At 42.3% G+C, this 26,026-nt stretch overlaps 3 protein-coding genes across 3 annotated transcripts in view; 1 reads left to right on the forward strand and 2 right to left on the reverse strand.

Annotated features, from left to right (window-relative positions):
- hspb6 (heat shock protein, alpha-crystallin-related, b6) overlaps window positions 1–26,026 on the reverse strand; it is a 177,471-nt gene that overhangs the window by 1,783 nt on the left and 149,662 nt on the right. The window lies entirely within an intron of this gene.
- Window positions 10,445–13,602, reverse strand: psenen (presenilin enhancer, gamma-secretase subunit). Its single transcript, XM_067451637.1, has 4 exons — window positions 13,447–13,602; window positions 12,971–13,068; window positions 12,778–12,882; window positions 10,445–11,140 (listed from the first exon to the last, which is right to left on the reverse strand). Exons 2-4 carry the CDS (start codon window positions 13,029–13,031, stop codon window positions 11,001–11,003), a joined length of 306 nt encoding a protein of 101 aa, XP_067307738.1. The 5' UTR covers window positions 13,032–13,068; window positions 13,447–13,602; the 3' UTR covers window positions 10,445–11,000.
- The window catches only part of kmt2bb (lysine (K)-specific methyltransferase 2Bb), a 65,773-nt gene continuing 54,475 nt past the window's right edge, over window positions 14,729–26,026 (forward strand). The window contains exons 1-4 of the mRNA XM_067450261.1: window positions 14,729–15,103; window positions 18,860–18,938; window positions 20,616–23,909; window positions 24,235–24,434. Coding sequence (XP_067306362.1) covers window positions 14,795–15,103; window positions 18,860–18,938; window positions 20,616–23,909; window positions 24,235–24,434 — 3,882 coding nt within the window. The 5' untranslated portion in view covers window positions 14,729–14,794. The remainder of the gene's footprint in view (window positions 15,104–18,859; window positions 18,939–20,615; window positions 23,910–24,234; window positions 24,435–26,026) is intronic.

Consider the following 26,026-nt stretch of genomic DNA (forward strand, 5'->3'; position numbering starts at 1 on the left):
CATCACCTTGGCTGTTTTATATTAAGCTAAGAGAGACATGCAAAAACTGAATGTGCGACTATTCAATGTCGAAGGGTCGTTATGTGTGTAATGGTGATGTCCCCCGACTATAAATAAGTAGGAATTAGGAAAGAGCAAAAACTGCTCTGGTCATATTTATCCACATGACACAGCACGTGAGGGTCAAACTGTAAAAAGAAGGGTCTTAAGAGTAGGCCTATGTGGTCTTTTCTTTTGTTTATTTTTTTTTTTTAAATATGATTTCATACATTTCAGCCGTTTAAGCACTCTCAAAAACAAAACAAAAAACCCTGCGGTTGCTCGAGCTATTTCGTTTCAGATGGTAGGCTACATTAATAAACTATATTTTTCACTTAATTGCTTTTTTAACATATTTGTATAATTAGACTTTTGACTCAAAACTAATAGTGACAGGCTCGCATTTGCTTACTTGTCGTTGTTGTTTTTGTTGTTTGTCTGCCCTGTGCAGGCTAGGCTTATGAAAATTAATCATGGTTTTAATGTAGTACATAGTTAGTAATAGTAAAACGCCTTTGTTTTTGTTTTTCTGGCAGATTGATTACCATCTTTATAATCAGAGTTTTACTTTGAATACCATGGTTTAACTAGGGTTAGTGTGGCAATCCCATAGTTATTTATTTTTTTATTTTTTTTGTAGTAAAACAATGGTTAATTATGTTAGTCATTTTCCCCTTATAGCACATATAGGCTACACAAGCTAATCTGCAATGAACTTAAACCTGAAATCAGAATGTAAATGTTACTTTTCTTCAAGCAGTATTAAAACTTTAACTTAAGGGCTCATGGATATTCCAGAACCTGAATTCTGCAATATTTAATGGACACACCCGCTGCCAGTCGATGGCATTTTCTATCTCAGTGTTAATGAGAAATGTGGTTGGCAGGCATGGCATATCACCATTAGTCTGTTTATCAAGTAGCATGTTGAATGCCATTACATAATACGAAACCTAAAATGTAAACACATCTATTTAAAAAGTCCAGAGCTAATAATGAAAAGAGATTTTGGGCCTGATAGATTATGGTAGATGTTTTCCAGAAATACACATCTCTACATGTCTGTTCGAATGTTTTAAATCTGTCCTGTCTATCGGAGTGTCACTCTAAACACTTGGCCCTACTGCTGACCTCCAACAACAGAATAATTCACAACTCATTTCTAAGGACATCTTCTACACATGGATCTTCATCAACTGTCTAATGACCACATGTGGCTTATGACAGGTACTTTCTTGTCCTTGGATTTAACTGTGACCACTGTGTTCTGGCAGGAGTGCAAGTCATTGGGGCTGAGGATAACATGTCCTTCTGCTGTTGCTATCCGCTGGTAGCAGAAGCAGAGCTTTCCGTACGTGCCCTGGCTATTGACGACTAAAAACAGCATCCATGTAGATCCACAAGGGGCTTAGCGTTTGCTCAAAAGTTGGGTCGAATTTCATAATAGGCGCCTGTAAGGGGTTACACATGAGACATAGGCTTCATGTGTTGATATTACGGAGTCTGGTATGCAGGGGGTTTAAAATGTTTGCAAGTTGTGTTGATTAGTAAGCAAGAGAACAAGGGAATTTGTTCATCAAGTGGATTTTGCTAGAGCCCTCTTTCATTTTCCACTCACAACGAGCTCTAAAAATTGAAAATAGGTGGATTATGAATGATTGTAGACTTTTTTCAACATTGCACTTGTTCATGGTTAAAATATACTATATTGCCAACAGTTTTGGGACACCTGCCTTTACAAGCACATGAACTTTAATAACATCCGATTCTTAATCCGTAGGGTTTAATATGAAGTTAGCCCACCCTTTGCAGCTCTAACAGCTTCAACTCTTCTGGGAAGGCTTTCCACAAGGTTTAGGAGTGTGTTTATGGGAATTTTTGACCATTCTTCTAGAAGCACATTTGTGTGGTATACGGCACTGAAGCTGGATGAGAAGACCTGACTCTAATTAATCCCAAAGGTGTTCTATCAGGTTGAGGTCAGGGCTCTGTGAAGGCCAGTCAAGTTCCTCCACAAGATCGCTTATCCATGTCTTTATGGACCTCGCTTTGTGCACTGGGATGCTGTCATGTTGGAACAGGAAGGGTCATCCCCAAACTGTTCCCACAAAGTTGGGAGCTTGAAATTGTCCAAAATGTCTTGGTATGCTGAAGCATTAAGAATTAATTTTATTTGGAACTAAGGGGCCAAGACCAACATCTGAAAAACAACCTATAACATAACCCCCCCTCCACCAAACTTTACACTTCGCATAATGTGGTCAAGCAATACTGTTGTCCTAGCAACCGTCAAACTCAGACTTGTCCATCAGATTGCCAGACAGAGAAGCGAAAAAAAGATGTGTCAACCCAGAGAAAATGTCTCCACTTTTTTGGAGTCCAGTGGTGGCGTGGTTTACACCACTGCATCTGACACTTGGTGATGTAAGGCTTGGATGCAGCTGCTCGGCCATGGAAACCCATTTCATGAAGCTCTCTATGCACTGTTCTTGAGCTAATCTGAAGGCCACATGAAGTTTGGAGGTCTGTAGCTATTGACTCTGCAAAAAGTTGCAGACTTTGTGCCTCAGCATTTGCTGACCCCACTCTGTGATTTTTATATGATTGCTTCCACTTTGCTGTATACGTTAAAAACAGTTTTATCATATAAGAGTTTCATCCACACGGACCTGGTGTTTTGGGAGCCTGATTCCAATATTTTTTTAAACCGGTTAACGTTTTAAAAACCTACATTAATCCCAAAACCAATACTCTTGGTTCCCTTTCGAGAACGGTCTCTCGACATGGCGTCAGAAGCTGACGCTTGGGGACTCCCTTCCTTCCTACATTGCTGAAATCTTATTGCACAACGCCAGTGGAGTTGCAACTCTCACTGGCCAATGCCAGTCAAGACGGCGAAAGGGGTCAGAGCCCAACCGCTATATAATGTACCGTCTTGGCGGCATTTGCTCAGAATCTTCCTCTTTCATACTACTAAGACAGCTGTGGAGAAGACGCGAGAAGACGGATTTCCCTCTTAGCGTTCCAGCATGTCCACCGTTTGCACACTGTGTTCGGGCCTATCGAGGCTCCGGACACCCACGAATTCTGCATCCCATGCCTCGGTCCCGCCCACGCGGAGGTGGCACTTGCCGGGTCGAGCTGCCCACACTGTGAGAATTTTCCAGTGCGAGTGCTTAGAGCTCGGCGGAACGCCTCTCTCAGCGAGTGCTCATGGCATCGTCCCACTGCCGCCAGCGAGCCGCTGGTGGGACGGCCACACGTGAGCGACCACATGGATAGGGTTCTTGACTCACCCCGCCGTTCTCCGGTGTATTTCGCTGAAGCTTCGGAGATAGTTTCTTTTGGCGCAGCGGAGGGTGATGATATCGACGAAACTATGTCCCTAACTGCATCCGAGAGTGACTGGGCCCACTCTCCCGAGGAACACTCCGAAGCTGAGGGCCAAGCCATTTTCTATGACGAGCTCGTCAGGATTCTCTCCAAGGCCGTAAGCGACCTCGGGCTGGAATGGGATTCCCCCGACGAGCCTACTAAGAGCAAGTTGGATTCCTGGTTCCTTCACTCGGGCCGCCGAGCTGCCGCGCCGAGGAAGCGAGCCCCCTTCTTCCCCGACTTGCATGACGAGGCCGCCAAAGCCTGGGCTGCGCCCCAATCAACTCGCACCCACGCTGGCGGGCCGGAAATTTTCTCTAAAGTCGACGGCGCGGAAGCCCGTGGATATACGCGCATTCCGCCCGTCGAAGAATCCATTGCAGCGCATCTCTGCCCTTCATCAGCCTCGCTGAAGGCGGGCGCTTCCCTGCCATCGAAGCCCTGCCGTCTGACAGCGCACATGGCGGATAAGGCTTACGCCGCCTCGGGCGAGGCGATCTCTGCACTCCACACTATGGCGGTGCTCCAAGTGTTTCAAGCTCAGCTCCTGAAATCACTGGATGAGGGGCAGGTGGAGTCTGACGCGTTCAAGGATCTACGCGCGGCTATGGATTTCGCGCTGAAAGCCACTAAAAAGACAGCCCAGGCTATCGGCCGGAGTATGGGCTACATGGTGGTACTCCACCGTCACCTGTGGCTCACTCTCACCGAGCTGAAGGACGCAGATAGGAAGGCGTTGCTCAATGCGCCAATATCTGCCAGCGGCCTCTTTAAGGGTTGCTGTAGAGGCGATAGCGGAACGCTTCTCCGAGGCGCAGAAGCGTTCCAAAGTCATGAGCCACTTTCTCCCGCGTCGAGCGGCAGGGCAGCTCCCAGCCCGCAGTAGATCGTCGTCCGCATCCAACCGGCCACCTAAGCGGGCACCCTCTACTTCCGCTTCATCGGCGCCGGACCCGGAACCTTTTGCTCGTGCCAAGACCCCCTGGCAGAGGCCTCCGAAGTCAAGGCACAACTTCAGGAGGGGTGGCCGTTCCGGAGGTGCTCCGCCGTCGGAGCAGAAGCCTCGTTCCTGACGGGACTGCCCAGAGGAGGAGAATGCTGGACGGCGAGCCCGCCGCAAAGCGTCCGAAACGTTCCCACGAGGTCCCCTTGGCGGTTGCAGGCGACCACAAGAATGTCTCTGTTGTCTCTGTTTGCAATGCAATAAAAAATGTTACAACCTCAAAAAAAGAGCTTTTTTCTCCTCCTCTACCAACAGCTGCGTCTCGCACTCTAAGTTCAGACGAGAGGCGGCCGATAGAATTGGGCCCGCAGCCCTCCCGTGTAACGGGCGGTGCTTCCGCCCTAATTTTGAGCGCGATACCTCCGCGGCAGCGGTTCGCTCGCGACGCCCTTCGCTTACACGCGTCTGTGTCTATGAAAACAAGGCGGTCACCGGAAGGCTCGCGCTTGCCGGTAAGCGGCAATGCACGACCCTCACGGCCAGGCATCGCGACCATTCGTCTCGGGAATTTTGCGAACGCAGCCTCGATATGCGGCGACGTCGCTCGGAATGCAGAGGGCGAGGTTATTCGCCCCCTGCGCCATTTCGCGAACGCATGGCGGTCCATCCCAGGCATTTCAGATTGGTTACGGAACACAATAGAGTGCGGATACACGCTTCAGTTTCGGCGCAGGCCACCCCGGTTCAATGGCGTGGTTACGTCGATAGTGTCGGCGCACAACAAACCAGTGCTGAGACAAGAGGTTCTCAATCTCCTCGCGAAGCGCGCGATAGAAGTGGTTCCGCCTGGCGAGAGAGAGAGCGGATTTTACAGCCGTTACTTTGTCGTTCCAAAGAAAGGCGGGGGCCTCCGCCCGATTTTGGACCTGAGACCCATCAACAGGGCGCTATACAAACGTGCTTTCAAAATGACAACACTGAAGCAGATCCTCGCCCAGATCCGGCCCGGGGACTGGTTTATTTCAGTGGACCTGAAGGACGCCTATTTCCACATTCAGATAGCCCCGCGACACAGGCGCTTTCTGAGATTTGCGTTCGAAGGCACAGCCTATCAATTCACAGTAATGCCATTCGGGTTATCCCTGGCCCCCCGCACGTTTTCAAAATGTGTGGACACAGCGCTTTCCCCCCTGAGAGCGAGCGGGATGCGTATACTCAATTATTTAGACGATTGGCTAGTTTTGGCCCGTTCAGAGGATGTGCTCAACAGCCACAAAAATGTTCTGCTCCGTCACTTGGAGAGCTTGGGCCTCTGCGTGAACATGAAAAAGAGCGTGTTATCCCCCAGTCAATCGATCTCGTATCTCGGGGTGGAACTGAACTCGGTCACAATGAAAGCGTGCCTCGGTCAAGATCGCATCCTGGGTCTAATGTCTGCTCTGAACACATTCAGTCTTGGCCGCTCCGTGGCACTGAAGGAGTATCAAAGGCTTTTGGGACGGATGGCGGCGGCCGCAACGGTCTGTCACCACGGTCTGCTTTTCATGCGGCCCCTTCAATTGTGGCTAAAAAAGCGAGTACCGAGAAGAGCGTGGAAAATGGGCTGTGCCCGTGTTGTGGTCACGCGCAAATGCTCGACCGCGCTGAGACCGTGGCGGAATCCAGACCTGTACCAACGCGGCGTCCAGCTAGGAGCGGTGACGCGGCGGAAAGTGGTCACAACGGACGCGTCGACGACGGGCTGGGGAGCCCATTGCGACGGCGTGCCAGCGTCGGGCTTGTGGACGGAGACGAAGAAAACTTGGCACATAAATCGCCTGGAATTGAGAGCGGTCCTATTGGCTCTCCAAAGTTTTCTCACATTAGTCCAAGGGCACCACGTGCTGATTCGTACAGACAACACATCGGTAGTGTCGTACATAAACCGCCAAGGCGGGGTACACTCGAAAGCCCTGTACGAGCAGGCGGTTCACCTCTTGCTGTGGGCCGATCGCCATCTGCTCTCCATCAGAGCGGCGCACGTTCCGGGCTATCTGAACAGCGGCGCGGATATGTGGTCGAGGGACGGGATCCCTCAAGGGGAATGGAGACTGCACCCCGGGACAGTGAGGCTGATCTGCGAACAGTTCGGGATGGCGGATGTGGACTTATTCGCGACGGAAAAGAACGCGCATTGCCCTGTTTTTCTCCCTGTCTCGCTCTCCCCTGGGCGGGGATGCACTCACGATGCAGTGGCCGAACACCCGCCTATATGCGTTTCCCCCCTTGAAAATTTTGCCGCAGGTGCTGCACAAAATCAAGGAAGAGAGAGCGTCAGTGCTGCTGGTCGCCCCATTTTGGCCGAACAGACCGTGGTTTCCCGATCTGATGGAAATACTGACAGCCCCCCCGTGGATGATCCCGCTGAGACGAGACCTCCTGTCGCAGGCAGGCGGTTCGATATGGCACCCCAACCCCGAATGGTGGAAACTCCATGTGTGGGCGGTGTGCGGGAGCCAGTAATAGGGGACTCGTTGTCTCGCCGTATTATGAACACAATTACAGAGGCGCGGGCCCCCTCTACAAGACGCCTATACGCTTCTAAATGGGCTGTGTTTGTGAAGTGGTGTGAGTTGAATGGTTGCAACCCGGAGAACTGTTCCGTGTCGGACATTCTGAATTTTCTACAGCAGCGGATGGACGGCGGCAGTATGCCCTCCACTCTTAAAGTTTATGTTGCTGCTATCTCAGCCTTTCACGTTACTATCGACGGACGCTCGCTGGGTAGGAACGGCCTAGTTGCAAAATTTTTGAGAGGCGCGAGACGGTTGAGACCTTCTCGCCCCCCCACGGTACCGTCGTGGGACTTGGCCTTAACCCTCGGGGCTCTAGCGCACACCCCCCCCCCCCCCTTCGAGCCGCTGATGTCTGTAGGTTTAAGGGAGCTTTCCCTTAAAACCGCACTTCTGATCGCCCTTGCCTCGGTTAAGCGTGTAGGGGATTTACAAGCGCTCTCTGTGAATGCTGACTGTATGCAATTTGGACCAGGTGATTGCAACGTCACTCTAAAGCCCAGACTGGGCTACGTGCCTAAATCGCTTTCTACGTCGTTCAGAGCACAAGTGGTAACACTCCCGGCGTTCGCCCCGGAGTCAACAGTTGACACTTCCCAACATGTGCTATGCCCTGTGCGAGCCTTACAAGTTTATGTCAACCGCACAGCTCGGTTCCGGCAGTCGGATCAATTGTTTGTGTGCTTTGGAAGCAACGCTAAGGGACAGCCTGTCTCTAAGCAACGACTGTCGCATTGGATAGTTGAGGCGATTGCTTTGGCTTATTCCAGCAAAGGAATGGAGTGCCCTATTGGTATTAGAGCACATTCAACGAGGGCAATTGCCTCTTCTTGGGCATGGTCTAAAGGCGTTCCAATCAACAACATTTGTATGGCGGCTGGGTGGTCTTCACAGAATACCTTCGCCAGATTCTACAGTTTGGACGTGTGCTCAGTAGCCTCTCAAGTCCTGGCGGTAGGTCTGAGCCCTACTCTGCCTTCGGCTTCTAGCAACTAGACATGCGGGTGGTCTCAACCAGGTCGTATAGCTGGAATTCGGGGGGCGGAGCCTGCGCCGCATTCATACTATGGGTACCACGCGCTGTGGTGATAACGTTATATCGACAAGGTACGAGCCGGTAGCCCGCCTCTGTCCTTGTTATATACACGAGTTTTAAGGATTCATCACATGCCATGATAGCGCTGGCGGCGGCCAGTCGCCAGGTGTATGCTGTTATTGTGCCCGGCAGAGCCGCTCACATAAGTCATTCCCCATTATTACTCTTACATGAGGAAACGGGTAACATGTCATAACCACATATATCAGTCACATGCTCGGTTGGGGTTCGTTCTGTTTTATACTGTTCATAGCTCTGCCGTTGCCAAGCTTCTCTTCACTGTTCGCACGGCGTTGTTCTATACTGTCCCCAAGCGTCAGCTTCTGACGCCATGTCGAGAGACCATTCTCGAAAGGGAACGTCTCCGGTTACTGTCGTAACCTCGGTTCCCTGAGAGACGGGAACGAGACATGGCGTAAGCCGCCGAGCTCACAGCTCAGATCTGCTGTACTCTTGTCAGTCCGAAGATTCTGAGCAAATGCCGCCAAGACGGTACATTATATAGCGGTTGGGCTCCGCCCCCTTTCGCCGTCTTGACTGGCATTGGCCAGAGAGAGTTGCAACTCCACTGGCGTTGTGCAATAAGATTTCAGCAATGTAGGAAGGAAGGGAGTCCCCAAGCGTTCCCGTCTCTCAGGGAACCGAGGTTACGACAGTGACCGGAGACGTTTTCATGTGTACAGCCAGTCTGTATATTTTGTGAAACAGTGATGTCATCACACCACGTCTTATGTAGTAAAGACTAGAAGGAATAGAGCTACGGGCACTGGGAGCACAAATGTATTTGCATTATTGTAAGGGTAGATTTAGGTGTAGCCGTGTAGGCGTTAATAAAACACAATCTGGTAAGTAGCAACTTTATTGTTAGTATCAGTGGTCTCTTGTGTATGCAGATATTTCTTGAGTCAGGGAAAGATTGGATAGGCAAAGCTCTGGCTTTGTGTGGATGTGGCCATGCGTATATGCATTTATATTTTATATTCTAGCTCTACTTAAGGTTTTCATCACAGATTTCTTGTCATGCAACACATTTTTAAAGTACAAATATTCCATGTAGTTTCTCATTTATAATCATGAAATTTTCCTAATCAATTACAACAATACTGCTAAAAGTAGTTTTAAATGGAGCTATCATATAACACACCAGGACATAAACAAGATATACATATATTTAACACATTTTAAAAAAAAAGCAAAGTAAATTTCAATTCATTTTTAGCTTGTTAAAGCCCCACTTGGCTACTTTTGCTCTCGGGGTCCCCCTACAGTTTGGAAAAAATAATGTCCTCAACTACTGTCGTAAGCGCTGTAATCCTACAACAGGGGATGCCATCGCGCGTGCATTTGTTGACATGACAACCCTGATAGCCCTGAACTAGTGATGCGTGGCTCGTCTCATAACCCGCGGACCCCGTATGTCTATTTAATGGTCGCGGGTGCGCGGCGGGTTGTAAAAATATATACAGTGGTGCGGTGCCGGCCAAATAACTTCATAAAAGTGGCGCTGCGGATCGGTGCAGCACATGGTGCAGCACTAACAGTTCCCCTGAACACTGCAAGAGGATTTCGAGTTCTTCTGGCGGCGCGTGTGAAATGTCTTCATCCCAGGTAACGTTACAGTCAGTGGCATATGCTTCAGCATGTCATATGAATATAATTTCATGGCTTTTATTTTTTTCAAACGCCAAATAATCACGATGCTCACGTTTACAAGCCAGCGTCATTATAGTAGTCTATTGGTTAGCGTTTTACAGAATCTATATGATACTTCAGTTCAATGTTTGAGTGGTAGCTCACCGTAACAAGCAGGACAGCATCGGTCGGGCACGCCTCCTCCAGCTCACGCCGACGAGCAAACCCTGGTTACATTTTGATCCTAGTCCTGCCTTTAATCCCATCACTTTTTCGTTTCCTCTTATTGCTTTCCTCCAACAAAACATTTTCTTTCTTATGTGTCTGTGCTGCTTCGGACATGACTATATTATCCGACGAACAAAGTTGTGCTCGCACGTCTGAATATAAGGAAGTGTGTGTGTTGGTGGAAGTGACGTATATGCCGTAAAGCAGTCGAATTTTGTAGTTCTTTTTGTTCTCGGGTTACTACCCGAAACCCGAAGTTTAAAAGTACGATTAAAAACGATACAGACCCCATCAGGCTATGGCAGACGTGTCATTCAACCTATTGTAAGTCGATTTATCATCACAAGAGTCTTAAAAAATATATTATGAAGGTTGAAAAGTTACCTAGTGCTGCTTTAATGCCCAAAATCTCCCACCACTGGACTAAAAAACAAAACAAAACATTAAGAGGTAAAACTGCCTATTCTTAATTAAATTAAACTAGCTTAAAAAAACTTGTTTTAAATTATATATAATATTTATTTTTAAATAATTAATCATCATATATTTCTATATTTCACAAGACAGTGACACTGCAGGAAATATTTAGATTTTATTTGAAATGGTGCATAATTTTCCTTCGTTTTTTTTTGTTGAACAAAATGTCCATCCAAATGATTAACATATAGCAGAAAAAAATGCCTTTTTCTTTGTGAACAATAAAATTACATGTCATATCAACTGGCAAAATAAAATTCAAAGAATTTATTTTGGATGGACCAGCCTGGTCCGGAGAATATTTTTTTCATACATTCCTTTCAATGCATCGACACAGGTCAGAGAAGATAATATGAATGTGTCTCCAATATAACATAATAAACATCTCAGCTAAAACTAATAAAAAGGAGGAACAGGTAATAAGTAGTAGCAGTAGTGCTGGAAATCAACTCTTGCGCTTGGTGCATCCGTGTCGGTATAATCTCACTCGATCAACAAACGTTTTCATCAGTTTGCAAAATATCACAACTCCCGACAGATCCAGTTTATCTTCTATGCGACGACAGTGGTCAAATTAGCCAAGGAGCATCATGTCGATGGGAGGAGAAAAACAAAGAGAATAAAAAAAACAGAGGTATCGTAAAGCATCGCCATCTGATCAGGCTGCGCCGAGCGGAATGGTGAAGGAGAGGTAATCTCCCACCTCACCCCACTTTGCTCTGAAATGCTGGAATATGGTGATCCACGTCGTCAACACGGCCACCCACAGTAAAAGCCCCAGAGCTGACTTCTTTATGTCTGTTGAGGGCAGAAGAAACAGTGGTATACATTACATCCTAGATGTCAAACTGAAACGCATATACATCCGTCACGGACAGCACGGTGAGCTGTGAACTCTAGTCTTGGATAATTGTATTTAACTTTATAAAAGCCTACTATATCATCTGACCACGTCTCTTAAGTTATGAAACTGCTGAAAAAAATACACAATCTTCAGCATGTCTTCTGGCCTGATTGATTCCTTTTTAGCAAGTAAAAGGCCTCTTATTTTTAAAAACCCATAGGTTGTGATTCACATCTTTTTGTAATATTTCAAAATGAACACTAGACTGAAGCAAATTAAAGGGATAGTTCACTCAAAAATGATTGATTTACTTATGATAATACTTATTGATGTATTGATATACTTGCAATCCTAGGTGTATATGACATTCTTCTTTCAAATTAATACAATCAGTTATATAAAAATAAAAATCCTGGCTAATCCAGGAATTATAATGGCAGCCCAAAATTTCAAGTGCCACCCAAAAAATGCATCCATCCATCATAAAAATAATCCGACAGAAAGCCTTCCATATTCAATTTACAAAAAAAGCGTTACTAGAGTGACCAGAATGTAGCGCAAGTGTTTTGAACTGTGCGAGGCGTTACACTTTCTTTGGAAGTTGAATATGGTAGTCTGTCTGCCAGAAGCTAGATATTTTACTTGATATATGTTTATGATGGATAGGTGCACTTTTTTGGGCTTTAAATTTTGATCTTCCATTATAATGCTTGGATTATCAAGAACATATTTCAATTTGGACTCTATTCGTCATAAATTATCATAAAACTAAGCATTTATCATCTAAGACATATTATTGGGAGATATAGATTGATAACTATATATTTATATGCACGTAGTCTGCTATACTGTTAGAAAGATCCATTCCTTTCTATATATCATAATATGAGAGCCATACAAGTCTGATACATCAAATATGAAAAGCAAGCACATATGCAAACCTTTTTAAAGATTTTTATATTATGTCTAGTTTCAATAAACCTTTCCATATAAAAATATGCACAAATACAATATTTAATAAAGGCCATAACCTATTCATGTGTAATACACTGCAAACTGCCCATACAGGCCAACTCATAATGTTTTAATGAAGTATTGTGTTATTTACATTTATGCAAAGCAACATGCATTACATTTTACCAGTTAATATGTTCACTATATAGATGCAACAACACTCAACATAATGCAGAACAATATTCACAATACAGCACGATTTCTCAAACCGTATTGCTTAAATATAGCATTGTATTTAATACAATTGATTGATGGACACAAGCAACTCCTGGACTCAAAATGTGCCCTTAAAAGTATAACTCTGTTTGCATACACACACTCGAGTTTACACAAACTCGGCTCAAGAATTCCAGCGAGGGAACAGCATCCAGTTCGTCTCTGCAATGTGAATATCCTCGAGGTTTTTTTTTTTTTTTTTTTTTGCACTGACTTGAAATCTGAATTTAGACTTTTTTTAAGAGACATATAGTGGGAAGCGTTGTAAGGAAGAATATCACCCACAACAGTGTGGTAAAACACTTGTGTCTTTTGAAAAAGTGTGACTCATGACATGCATTGCATTGTGTCGCATACTCACAGGATTTGATCTGTGGTTGTTCGGTGTACGCAGGTTTTAAAAAAGCCTCTTTGAAAAACCACAACACATTAACCAGCCAGAGAAAGGGGAGGAATGCAAAACCACCTGAGGAAAAAAAATAGCACATTGAAAACAACCCCACTCGTACACAAAACATCGAAACGTGTAATGATATCCATTTGCCACAACATACCTAGGTAGTATCTTCTGCAGAGGCTAAGCTTCTCTTCGTTTGGAATACGTTCAAGATTCATAGTGGAGTCGGTATTTGTTGTGATGGCGGTCGGGTTTCTGTGAAGAAAAGAGTTCGTCGATAAATCCAGACACAGGTATCCAAGCGAACTGATCGATATCCTGAAACATGCTGCCATCTGCCTACTCAAAACAGTACTGCCATAACACAGTGATTCGCATGATTGCAGCTATAGGGAAATTGAGATTACTGCGAATTTATTAAAGCCCCCGTCACAACTTTGTCATATGATCAAATCATCTGATCAGGAATACACTTAGAGAACAGTCAAATTGATCAGAGTACTAAAATGAAACCCATCAAACCTACACCTCAGTCAAATCAGCATTACTGCAAACATAAGTGATCGCATACGACAGACTGTCTTCTCTAAAACCTTAAACTGGTCGATTGTTTTAATGAAGTTGGGTGGATACCTGAACAGCCGAGCTCAGATGAGAAAACGGAGGGTTTAACACAACAAAGGCGAGGGGGAACAACTTTTATGGTTCCGCTTCCTGATGAAAACTATGACGTGACGTCACTCCCCGGCGTTTCATGATGGGTAATGGAGTTTTCTAGGACAGGCGTGAAGCGCGTGACTGGTATTCAAATCATGGGTTATACAGTATTTAACCCTTTGGTCTAATGACGCAATTAGCGAATGTCATAAAAAAACACGTGCAGTCCGGGTTAAATATATAAAAATAAATGTGTGTGTGTGTGTGTGTGTGTGTGTGTGTGTGTGTGTGTGTGTGTGTGTGTCTGTATATATATATATATATATATATATATATATATATATATATATATATATAGAGAGAGAGAGAGAGAGAGAGAGAGAGAGAGAGAGAGCGAGAGAGAGAGAGAGAGAGAGAAATTTTTTATTTTTTTTTGGTAAAATATTGATGCCAATCCTGGGACCATTAAGATTGATTTATTATTATTATTATTATTATTATTATTATTATTATTATTATTATTATTATTATTATTATTTTCATTAAAATTCCACACAAAATGATCTGCACTGTAGTGTATAACTTGCATAGTGTCTTATTCTTATTCTTAAATTATTTATTTGGACAGTCTTACATTAAAAAACAGGCTACTACAATCCAATCATTTTAATCAGCACTAAATATAGTAAATTATATAAATAGATTAATAATACAAAAAATACCTAATTTAAATATTATTTCTTATTTAAATAGTATAATGGTATTAATAATTTTTGCATTATAATGCAAATTTACATGAATAGTGTGATGAATGTTAAAAATAACTGGTATGTGAAAGGGTTTTATCCTGATACAACACAGGAGATGTGAACATAAAGGCTCATTTTTATCTATTCAAATGGTTTAAATCGCTGAAATGTTATAATAAACACACACACACACACACCCACACACACACACACACACACACACACACACACACACACACACACACACACACACACACACACACATATAAAAAAGTGAGTATATATCAAACTTACATCCATTTTCGTTTCGTATTGTATATATATATATATATATATATATATATATATATATATATATATATATATATATATATATATATATATAAGATGCAAACAATTTATATATAATGCACATTCAACATTTGTCTTGACAGTTCCGTCCAGATATTGTGGAAGTACACTTCATTCCCAGCCTACACGTCCCATAGTGCACCGCGCGTCCACCCCCCCTCCCATCAGCGCTTTCCCTCTTCTCGCAGCCTGAGTTTCTGTCTGTCGGTGTTGTTGTTGATGCGATGATGGCGGCAGCGGGATGCGGATCAGCAACCGCGGCTGCCGTTGTGGGCGCAGGCGGAATGGGCGCGGCGCGGGGTCGCTTCCCCGGTCGGCCTTGGTCGTCGCGGAGCCGTTTGCGTTCGGAGAAGCGATGGCAGCTCGGCCGCTCTGGGACAGATCTAGACGAGATCTCCTCCAACGGAGGCCCGAGGCCCACCTGCCTGGTGCTCGCGCTGAACGAGGACCAGTCTCACTTGCGCCTTCTCGGGCTTGAGGCGAGCTACAAGAGCCTGGGAGAGGCTGGGTACAGCTCGAGTGGGAGCGAAGAGGTGAGTGTATGGCTCAAACTGGCGTTTTTTACTGCCGCATTCAAACAGTGCACCAGTGCGAGCGTGTTTTTACGCGGCCGTGTTTCATAGGAAGGAATAAGAATACAAGTAGCGCGAGTGCAGTGACTGCCGTATAGCGTTACATTAAAACACGGAGGGGGAGGGGGGCAGTTACTGTAGCATTGTTGCTCACAGCAGAATGAGGGTCAGAGATCATGCAGTTTGATTTAAATATGTGTATATATTTCGTACAGCTGTAGGAGTTGCACACAAGCACCACTGTATGCGTTAACCGATCCTCTTTGCACGTGCATATTGCCTTTTCTCCCATGCATGCACCAGTTGCAGCACCCAGTTTGCTGGACTTGATTCTTGTGACAGATTGCTGATAAGAGCATTCAGTGCTTGATCACCTGCAGTGAAGAACAATGATGTTAGTTTGATGCATATAAGGTCATTTCACGACAGTCAATGAATGTATATGTAGAGACAGTGACTTTATCAATGCAAAGCCGACCCAAACTTTTGCAGTGTTACTTATGCTTTGTGGGATTTGTCTTAACGCATCAACCAAAATCCAGCGAATTAATTTTATTTCATATGTCATTTGCATCTTCTGTTGACCATTATGATGCATATTAGTCTGTCCCTAGTCATTGTTTTACAAACCCCCCTGTGTATTTGCAACAAATGGTGTAAGTGCATATTTTGATTGTAAAAAAGTAGATTTTAGTTATACTATTTGTAGATATTGGGCCTAATATATGTAGATTTAAGGTGGAATTAAAATATTATTGCATTAAAAATACTTACAAATACTTCCCTGATATATCTAAGGTATGTTCTGTTACTTTATCATTCTATAAATTTTCATAGTGACCTAATCATCCTGTTCCGATGTGAACTTTATCACACACATATATTTAGTTAGGTGTGTCAGTAGGCGACAATCTTAAATGGTGAGTCCTGTTACACTTTGTTTTTGTACAGTAAACAGCAGATTATCAAAAACTGGACATGTGTAGCAGACAGGTGTTTTCTTTCTGTATCGTGATCATGGCCTTGTGCACAAGGCTATTAAATGAACGATACAATTGACAAACATGTTTTTAAAGACGCCTATATCAAAAGAGATTCAAAGAGACCTTTAGCATATCAGTATAAGGCCTATTAAATGTTAAACATTTAGCGTGAACTTTGATGTTGGACTTTTGCGGGATCTATTCATGGTTGTTGAGAGTGTAGAGTAACTGTTTCAGTTTCTCCATTTCTTTAGACTGATGTATTTGATGTGGATCCATTGGCACACCATATGTTCAGGGTTTCCATGACAATGAATTGTAAATTGTAAAACTGTGATTTGCACACCTGTTAAAGGGTTAGTTCACCCAAAAATGAAATTAGCCCATGATTTACTCATCCTCAAGTCATCCTAGGTGTAAATGACATTCTTGTTTCAGACGAATCAAATCTGAGTTTTATTAAATTCCTGGCTCTTCCAAGCTTTGTGATGGCAGTGACTTGTTGCTCTGTTTTTGGAAGTTCATAAAAGTGCATCTATCCATCATATAACTGCTCCACACGACTCCGGGTGATTAATAAAGGCCTTCTGCAGCGATGCGTTTGTGTGAGAAAACGTTATAAAGTAAATTATCTAGCTTCCGCCAGATTGCCTTTCCGGAAAAAGTCTAACGCCTCTCGCAGTTCAAAATGCTTCAAAATGAAGACATTGCACACCAGTTAGTTTTTTTCCCCCGATATCGTGGAAACTAGGTATTTTACTTTATAAAGTTTTAAAAATGGATATTTTTCTTACACAAACACATCGCTTCGCTTCAGAAGGCCTTCATTAATCAACCGGAGCTGTGTGGAGCGTTTATATGATGGATAGATGCACTTTTATGGACTTCAAAAACGGAGCAACAGTTCACTGCCATTATAAAGGTTGGAATCAACCTTTTTTTAATATAACTGATTTTATTCGTCTGAAAGAAGAATGTTTCATACACCTAGGATGACTTGAGGGTGAGTAAATCATGGGCTAATTTTTTACTTCAGGGTGAACTGACCCTTTAAAGTCATGGACGTGTGTAGTTTTAATAGTTGTGCTTGGCATTCGCCAGAAATTGCTCTATGTGAGTGTACTGTATGGATAATAAGTCCTTATCCAGTAATCTTGAACAGTGAGAAAAGTCATGAATTCATTGGTCAAAAGGCGTGGGAACCCTGTATGCAGTTTTTCTCCCCCCTGGTGCACTTGTTTCACCTATGTATCATTGGCATGGAAATGTGCTATGGTTACTTGTGTTGTGTTGTCTGAGCAGAAACCTGCAACTGAAATAAAAATAAAATAAAAAAAAGATGATCAAGGTCAAAGTTATGTGGACTTTGAAGGCTTGAAGACGCTCTCTCACTTGCGTCATATAAAAAAATAGATACAGAGCCATTGTCTGTGTATTAGCTTTTGTGAAGTTTCGGTTTCCGGTTTAACAGCTAACTTCTGTAAAGTTATATGTGCAGATTTGACAGGGTCACTGTCTTCCATCATGCTGTCTGTAATATATTGTGTGGGATGTCATATTGGTCAGTGCAGAGTATTTGACCATGCATGTAAACTTGTCAAAAAGGCTTTTTTATTATTATTATTATTTATTTTTATAACATTGATGTTAAAATAACAGAGATTGTTTAACTAAACAGTACTTTACCTGAGGACTATTTCTTAATACTAAATAATTAATCAGTTATTTTTCAAGTTTACTAGGGTGGTTAACAACAGAGTTGTTTCACACAACATAATAGTCGAGTTGTTTCAGTTCAGTTCTTTCTGTTTTTGAGCATGAAACGGTGTGCTGTGAAGTGTGAAAGAGAGTTATGTCTTCTACAGTTCAGTGTTTTAACACTTGTAATGTCTAATTCTAATGAGGCCTTAAATATCTGTCAAATACAGAAATGGCATAACTCTTTTGTATTGTTCTGCTTAGGCCTATATTCTTTACAATATTGACAAGAGTCTTAAACAAGAACAGCCCCTTTATAAATGTGCCACGGTCAAATATGTACTGCCTGTTTTAAAACTTCAGCAACATTAACACAAATATCTAAATGTATGAATTTGAATGTAATTTTTCCCATTTTGTTTGGTTTTATTGAACTGACATTTTCATGTACTGTTGAAAAATTTGGGGTCTGTAAGGTTTTTTTAAAAATGTTTTTTTAAAAGAAGTCTCTTATGCTCATCAAAGCTGCATTTATTTTACCAAAAATACAGTCAACGGTAACAGTTTAAAATAAAATGTACTTTATTTTCATGAAGGCACAGCTGAATATTCATCAGCCATTATTCCAGTTTGCAGTGTCACATGATCCTTCAGAAATGGTTTAATGCTGATTTGCTACTCAAGAAACATTTATTATTAGTGTTGAACACAACTGGTAATGTGCTGCTTAATATTTTTATGGAAACCATGATGATAAATTCTGGATTATTTGATGAATACGACAAAAAGGTTAAAAAGAACAGCATTTATACATGTCTTTACTGTCACTTTTGATCAATTTAATGCACTCTTGCTGAATTAAAGTATTAGTTTCTTACTGACCCCAAATTTACGCATTGATGTAATGTGTATTATATCACAGTAAATGGTAAACCAGCCAGAGGATTGCAAATGCAACAAACTAGTAAAATGTATACTTGAAACAATTTACACGTTATATTCAAATGTGTTAAAGCTTGCTTCTCTTGACTTTCAGGGAGCTGAATTTAAAGGATTTGAAGTTCAAAATGAAAATGGTAGCGCCCCGGTTCGGGCTGGACGAAATCCATGTAAACGTAAGTGTGGCTTCAGATGCAAAAAATTCAGAACATCTCCAAAAGTCTGTGTTTGTATAGCTTTTTACCTTAAAATTGTCCCATGCGATTAAAAAAAAAAAAAAATGTTTTACTTCAAGGACAAGGTGTTGGCATAGTTCATTTAAAGGGGTGATGAATTGAAAAAATCAGCTTTCCCTTGAGCTTTTGATATATAAAAGGTCATGATAAGATAAGGTTATCCTGTAAGTTTCAGAGCTGAAAGCTTCCTTGTTAGTCAAAGAAAAGCTTTATAGACACCAGGCCCAGAAAACGGTCCTGTGCTTCATACTTGCGTCACTGTGCGACGAAACACACCTATACAGCACGTCTAATCCAGTAGCCCCGCCCACCGACTCATGGAGGTGATCGGCTCGTGTTACTAGCTAGCCAACAACAATGGCGAGGAAGATAGCAAGATATTGCGCTATTCCTGGTTAGAGGAAGAACACAGTCGCTGCATAGGCTTCCTTCGGATCATAATATTAGGAATGTGTGATACTTCATTTATTTTTAATGAAGTTCCAGCCGACATGGGGAAGAAATGTTCACTTCATTTCACTGCGGAATCGTTTGTAAACAAATCTCCGGTCGACGCTGGATTTGGATCCGAAAGGAATGGTAAAACACACTTATGCGAGTTAACCGTGTTTTTAAATGTAATAGTATTGCATTCTTATAGATCGATTTGCTTATGTACGTGTCTAACAGAACATCGGCACTGTGTGCGCGTGGTTCGTGCTAATATCGTCCGATCCTGCAGACTATGTGTAATATAAAAATAATAGTCCAATCAATCGTGGTTGGATGAGAAATAAATAATTGTGTTTGTTTAATGAAGACGTTTACGAGCCCTGTGATTGAGAGAATCTTTTCGGTTGCCGCTTCTCCCTCAATCTCTCCCTTCTCCCTCATGTGAACTGACAGGGGAGCTTAAGCTCATTAAATATGCAAATATTATCCAATTCTAGCCGTGGACGTTTACTTCCAAGTCTGCAGTGCGGAATGCCCACCAAAACCCAGCGTTCAGAAGACAGCCTCAAAACCAGTGTAGAAAATAGCCTATTACTTATTAATTATGATGTTTTTTGAATATAAAAACCACACGAACATCATTAGTTGACCTCAGACAACAGAATAAAAAAATAAAAAGGCCAATTCATGACACCTTTAAAAGATAAATCTTATTTCTGTCTTCACTTGATAGTCACTGTAGCTTGTGACTTACATGTTTGATTCACTTGACTATATTTAACCACTGTGAATTAAGGCTGTCAATTTTTATTCGATATTCGAGTATGCATTCGAACATGATGTGAAATATCCGAAATATAAATAAACGATCCGGTTTTTAAAGTGCCATCTATAGCGCATTTTTATACAGTCTATAGCTCCTTATAAGCACCTCACTTGGAATAAAAATGTTGACTGTGTGCGCATGTCACAAAACGATTCCGGTTGAAAGTCAGCACATGTAAACCCCAGATCGGTTTAGATAACGTCTCATGTAAACAGTCCACTTAATCTTTTCTATTGTAATTATTCTAATCGCAATGACAAAAGAGTGTGCTTATAATATGTTTTTTATTTAGTTTTACTATGAATGAATGTAATTAAATTTTAGTTGAACTTAATTTCATCTTGAATGGTCTGTTTTAGGTAATCGTGCTTCAGCAAAGTCGTCAAGGAGGATACGTCAAAGGCTGGCTCTTCCAGTCTCTCCTTTAGTGGAAAGCACAGGTTCACAAGATCCTCAAAATGATTCAGGTTCTGTTCAGCAACTACACAGTCAAGAGTCTCTAAAGGACACATCTGTAGATGAGAAGGGTGGTAGTGGAGGTGATGGAGGATCAGAGAAACCCACCAGGAGAAAAAGGGGGGCAAAAAAACAGAAGCCCCAATCAACTCCAAGGATCACAATCAAGTTGGTGGCCAAAAAGACAGTGGTTACAGTCCAACGTAAATCTGTTAAAAAACAGAAGGAAATCAAATCTGAAGTTACAGAGAGTCAGTGTGCCCAAATATCAAATGCTCATGTGAAATTAAAGACAAACGTACCAGCCAGTGAATGCAGTGCTGTTGAGGCAAAGGAAGAGGTTTGTACCAGAAGACGAGGGAGATCTGCTGACAAGAAATTAGAATCGACTCCACAAACAGATCTTAAAAAAGAGCCCAATGACCAAAAACTGAAGCTGAGGAAATCAACTCGAAGGTCTCAAAATCCACCTCCCAATGAAAGTATGGAGCCAAAACCTGATGATAAGTCAGAACAAGAGGCATCAGAGGTAAATAAACTTGTGATTAGGAGACAACGCACAAGGTCTTCAAATATTCCACAGGAATCTGGAAACCAGAGTTTAGCAGAGTCACTGTTAGAGGTCTCAACAATTGATGAATCCAGGTCACCTTCAAAGAAGAAAAAAAAGAAAAAGAAGAAGAAAAATCGTAAAGAATCAGAAAGGAATCAGGAGTCTCATTCGCCATCAGCAAAAGACCTTGGCCACTCAACTGATGATCCTCAAAAACTCGCTTTTGACAAGGATTTTGTCGGAATTCCAGGTTTGAAATTGACCAGAATACGAAACCCCAAGGCCCGGTCTCGCAAGAAACGCTGCAAGTTTGTCTGGACTCTTACACTGGTGAAAAGCAAAAACAAAGATTCCCACATCCAAGAGAATCCAAGCAAACCCCAAGAAAGCAAAAGTAAAAAATCCCAAGTCCAAGACGATCTCAACAAAATACAAGAAAACACACCCCAAGATTCTCAAATCCAAGAGAGTCCAAGCAGAGCAGAAGAAAACCCCAGCACAGAGGCTGAACTTGCTTCTAAATTTGATGAGGAAGTAGATGTTTCTATAGAAACAAAATCCACATCCACTCCTCCTAATACCTTGGAAGGTAGCTCTACACAGGAGACGCAAAACATAGAGAACACTGCAAGTGATATATTTACTGAAAGACCAGAAAACCTAGTGGCCATTGAGAAGGTTGAGGAGACCTTAGAAAAAGAAACCAAGGAGGTTCTTGAAAGGTCTGAATTCGAAAGCACTGAAGCACATCCAGATGAGGCCACTCAGACGAATCCTGAAGATCTGATCAGTAATGATACCGTTCCACCACTTCAAATTAAAGTTGTCTCCTCACCAGGTAAAAATAACAGTCTAAAGCAATCCTTTTTAATTCAGCAAGTTACAACTCCACCTGAAATAAAAGAACCTGCAAAAATTGAAGACCATCAGCACTCAGAAACGAGTGAGAATGTGTTGGAAATTAGCGCTACCACTCCCGCCCCCAAAGTAAGGAACAAGCTATGTCAAAACACTGCTCGGAAGAAGCGTACTAGACGCAGTCACTGGACAATTTACAGACGAAAGTGCAGGCGAAAGTGCAAGTTGAATACATCTCAAGAAAACCCTGCTTCTGAAATTGCAACTGAAATTGAATCTCAGGTGGAGGAATCACCAGTATCACCAACAGAAGTGCCAGCAGCTGTTGAATCCAAACCAAAAAGACATTTAAGTGAAGTTAGTCAGAAAAAAGGTAAAAGGTCCATTCCACCAGCTACAGAATCATTACCTGAAGCAGCCGAATCTCAGGTCATCGAACAAACTGTTGAATCACCTCCAACCAGTCCTAATCTTGGGACAGAACCCCAGCCAGAGATAAAACTTGAGACAGAATTAATCGAAACTAAAGAGGTTCTAGTTTTAGAGCCTTCTGTTAGAGATCACCCACAGATACCTCGTTCTTCACACAGGCAAATAAAACGGGTCAAACGTAGAAGAAGATCTTTGATTGGAAGGCGAATACGAAATCCAAAATTGCAAAAGAAGAAGTTGGTTGAGGTTAGTGACGATTGTCCCCTGGTGACAGGGACTGAAGTAGGAGAGTCTCAACTAGTTGGTATATTCTCAACAAAGTACAAGAGGAAACAGATTTCGAGTCTTCAGTCATTAGAGGGTAGACGGAAAAATTCTAAGCTCTTATCCAAACAGGTTGAGAACACCAGTGATCATCTTTCCGATCAGGCAGAAAACGATTCTGTGAATGTGAAAACAGACCAAGATCAAGACATCCAACGTAGCAAAACGAAGTTCGTGAAAACCATCAGACATTTCATAATGCCGGTTGTTAGTGCTCGATCCTCTCGGGTTATCAAAACTCCAAAGAGGTTCATGGATGATCTTGGCATGTCAGATCTTCCTCGCAAGAACTCCCAAAAGAAGCTTGGTCTACAACTGAAATCAAAGAAACCTGATCCCAACGAAACCGGTGAACCTGGATCCCTTCAGTCTCAGGATGAAGAGGAAGTGAGTGACACTGATCTTGATTTGTCTTCCACTTGGGAATCAAAACCCAAATCACCTGATGACGCTGAGATCTTCAGCGAGGAGAAGCAGCCTGGAAAAAGGCGATCGCTACTCAGAGATCCGAGTTTCAAATGGGGAGTGCTGGAGCCTGCCAATGACGATGTGTACACCTTTGATGAAGATCTTGACAAGGAGTTGGAGACCTTGCTATCTGCCAAAGATTTTACAGTGGACTCGTTGCTTGATCCCATCCAAAAGAAGAAAAAATCCTCAAAATTCAAAGCGCAAACATCAAAATTTAGGTTATACAAAAAGCTTAAACTCAAACAGAGTCTCTCACAGCGTAAAAAGACCTCAAAGGACAAAATAGGCAAAGTTGTATCATCCCCTGCCAAGACGCAGAAGGAGGAGTTGGAAGAAGGGGCCAGTCTAATAAAGTCTCTCAGAGACATGAAGAAGGAGAAAGCAAAACTCAAGATTGAGGATCTCAACACCCCTGGGGTTGTTCGCAAAGTCTCCATCTGTGTCCGGGCTCTGAGTGCCAAGTTGCTGGCGCAACACCAGGCAAAAGACATCCAAGAGGATGACCTGCCAGATGAGTTTTCCATCCATACAGACATCTCTCTTCCCAATAAATGCAAAGGTAGGCAAATAGTTTAGTTCTCTAAACCTTTAATTATTAATAAATGCTGACTGCATTAAAGTACACTTGAAATCGCAATCACTTTTGTAATACATGCTCCTGGTCTTGTTAAAAACTAATCAGTTCACATTATTCCAAATATGTATATTTTCTGAATTGTCTAAAATCTTACTGTTAGTCAACAGTTAATTTAATGCAGTTCATGTAAGAAAATTTTCAACAACCATTGAGTATTTTATGCCAAATAAAACTTCAAGGATTTTAGAAAGTACTACTTGACAGTATTTTGGTCATAACGTGTGCAGCCATATTTTTTCTTTCACAGATTTTGATAAGATGCATCTCACAGAATCAGAAGGTCTGATTTCTGAAGACACTCAGAAACATACCGTTGACATTGAGGAGAAAACTACCACCCAGCGCCCTCGGCTTACCGGAGCCAACAAGCGCATGTTCAACCTCCTCAAGAAAGCCAAGGTTCAGCTCATCAAAATAGATCAGCAGAAACAGCTGAAGTCATCTGGGGTAAGTCTATTTATCTAAATGTGTCTGTTTCCATCAAAACAAACCGTTTTTCAAAAAACTAGTGAAGCTTTTTTTCTTTCTTTTTAAACAGCAAGGATGCATTATCAAAATGCATCAAAAATATTAAATTGATTATCAAAAATTTAAAGTGATAGGTTCCACAAAAAACATTTAACATTGATAATAATAAGAAATGTTCCTCGAGCAGCCAATCAGCATGTTGGATTTCTAAATGATCAGTTGATTTCTTAATTATCATGTGACACTAAAGACTCTTTTTCGTCACAGGAATACATGAAAAGTTAAAATATATTAAAGGTCCCGTTCTTCGCGTGTTTTCAAAGCTTTGATTATGTTTACTGTGTGCAATATAACATGAGTTCATGTTTCGCGTGTAAAAACAAACAGTATTTTCACACAATTGACTTATCTGTACAGCGCTGTTTCCTCTGTCCTAAATACGGCCTGATGATTTCCTTGTTCTATGAAGTCCCTCCTTCAGAAACACGTAACAAGTTCTGATTGGGCCAGCGCTTCCCGTGTTGTGATTGGACAGCAGCTTAGCGCACTTTGCCCGGAAAGGTCCCGCGTCTTACCATAACCGGGAGATGCAAGCGCTGAATGCGCGCTCTTCTCCACATGAGAGAGCAACAAGGCCACAGCCCCTATTTTGCGTGTTCTTGTGGGCGGAGGGTTAGTCAACAAACGGTTCTAGTGACGTCATTACATTCCTGCACTTCCTACTGTAGTCCAAACCGGCGGTTCGCTGTAGGCTTTGAAAGGGAACTTCTGTTAAATAAAATATCTCGCTTGGCATTGAACTTTGAGCTTTATAATTTTACAGGTATTATTTATGCTCCAACAGCAACATTTCACACTAACTTAAGTTTGAAAGATGGAATCGCGAAGAACGGGACCTTTAAAGTTGAAACTTTATTTTAAAGTTATTTTAAATTGTAATAATATTTCACAATATTAATGGTTTTACTCTATTTTTGATCAAATAAATGCATTCTTGGTGAGTGAGCAAGAGACTGAAACCAGTTCATTCGGTGAACCGGTTTTGACCGATATGTATTTTTCAAATCCCGCCATACCGCTGTGTTGCTAAAACAGCTGCTATATATATTCAGGGGCCATGACGAACACTATCTAGAGTGTAAAGAGAGTCCTCTATTAACTGCATACCCTTTTTATACTAACGGTAAAAACTTTATAACACAACAATAAATACCTCACAAAACTAAGTCTTTTTAATGCTACAAATACCATATAGAGAACAGTGATGGAATCACAGAACCCAGTCACAAATGGAACCTACTGTTTAAAGCGGAACACACAGAAATTTGTGGATGAATAAATCAAAAGTAGGGCTGTACAATGAATCAGATATTGATAGGGACTAGTGTCTGAATATTAAAGGGATAGTTCACTTTAAAATGAAAATTGTCATCCTTTACTCACCCTCAAGTTGTTTCAAACCTTTATGAATTTCTTTCTTCAGCTGAACACAAGGGAAGATATTTTGAAGAATGTCAGTAACCGAACAGTTAACTGGAGCCATTGACTTCCATAGTATTTTTTTTCCTACT

Source organism: Pseudorasbora parva, chromosome 8 (assembly GCF_024679245.1).
Source record: "Pseudorasbora parva isolate DD20220531a chromosome 8, ASM2467924v1, whole genome shotgun sequence".
NCBI classification, from domain to species: domain Eukaryota; kingdom Metazoa; phylum Chordata; class Actinopteri; order Cypriniformes; family Gobionidae; genus Pseudorasbora; species Pseudorasbora parva.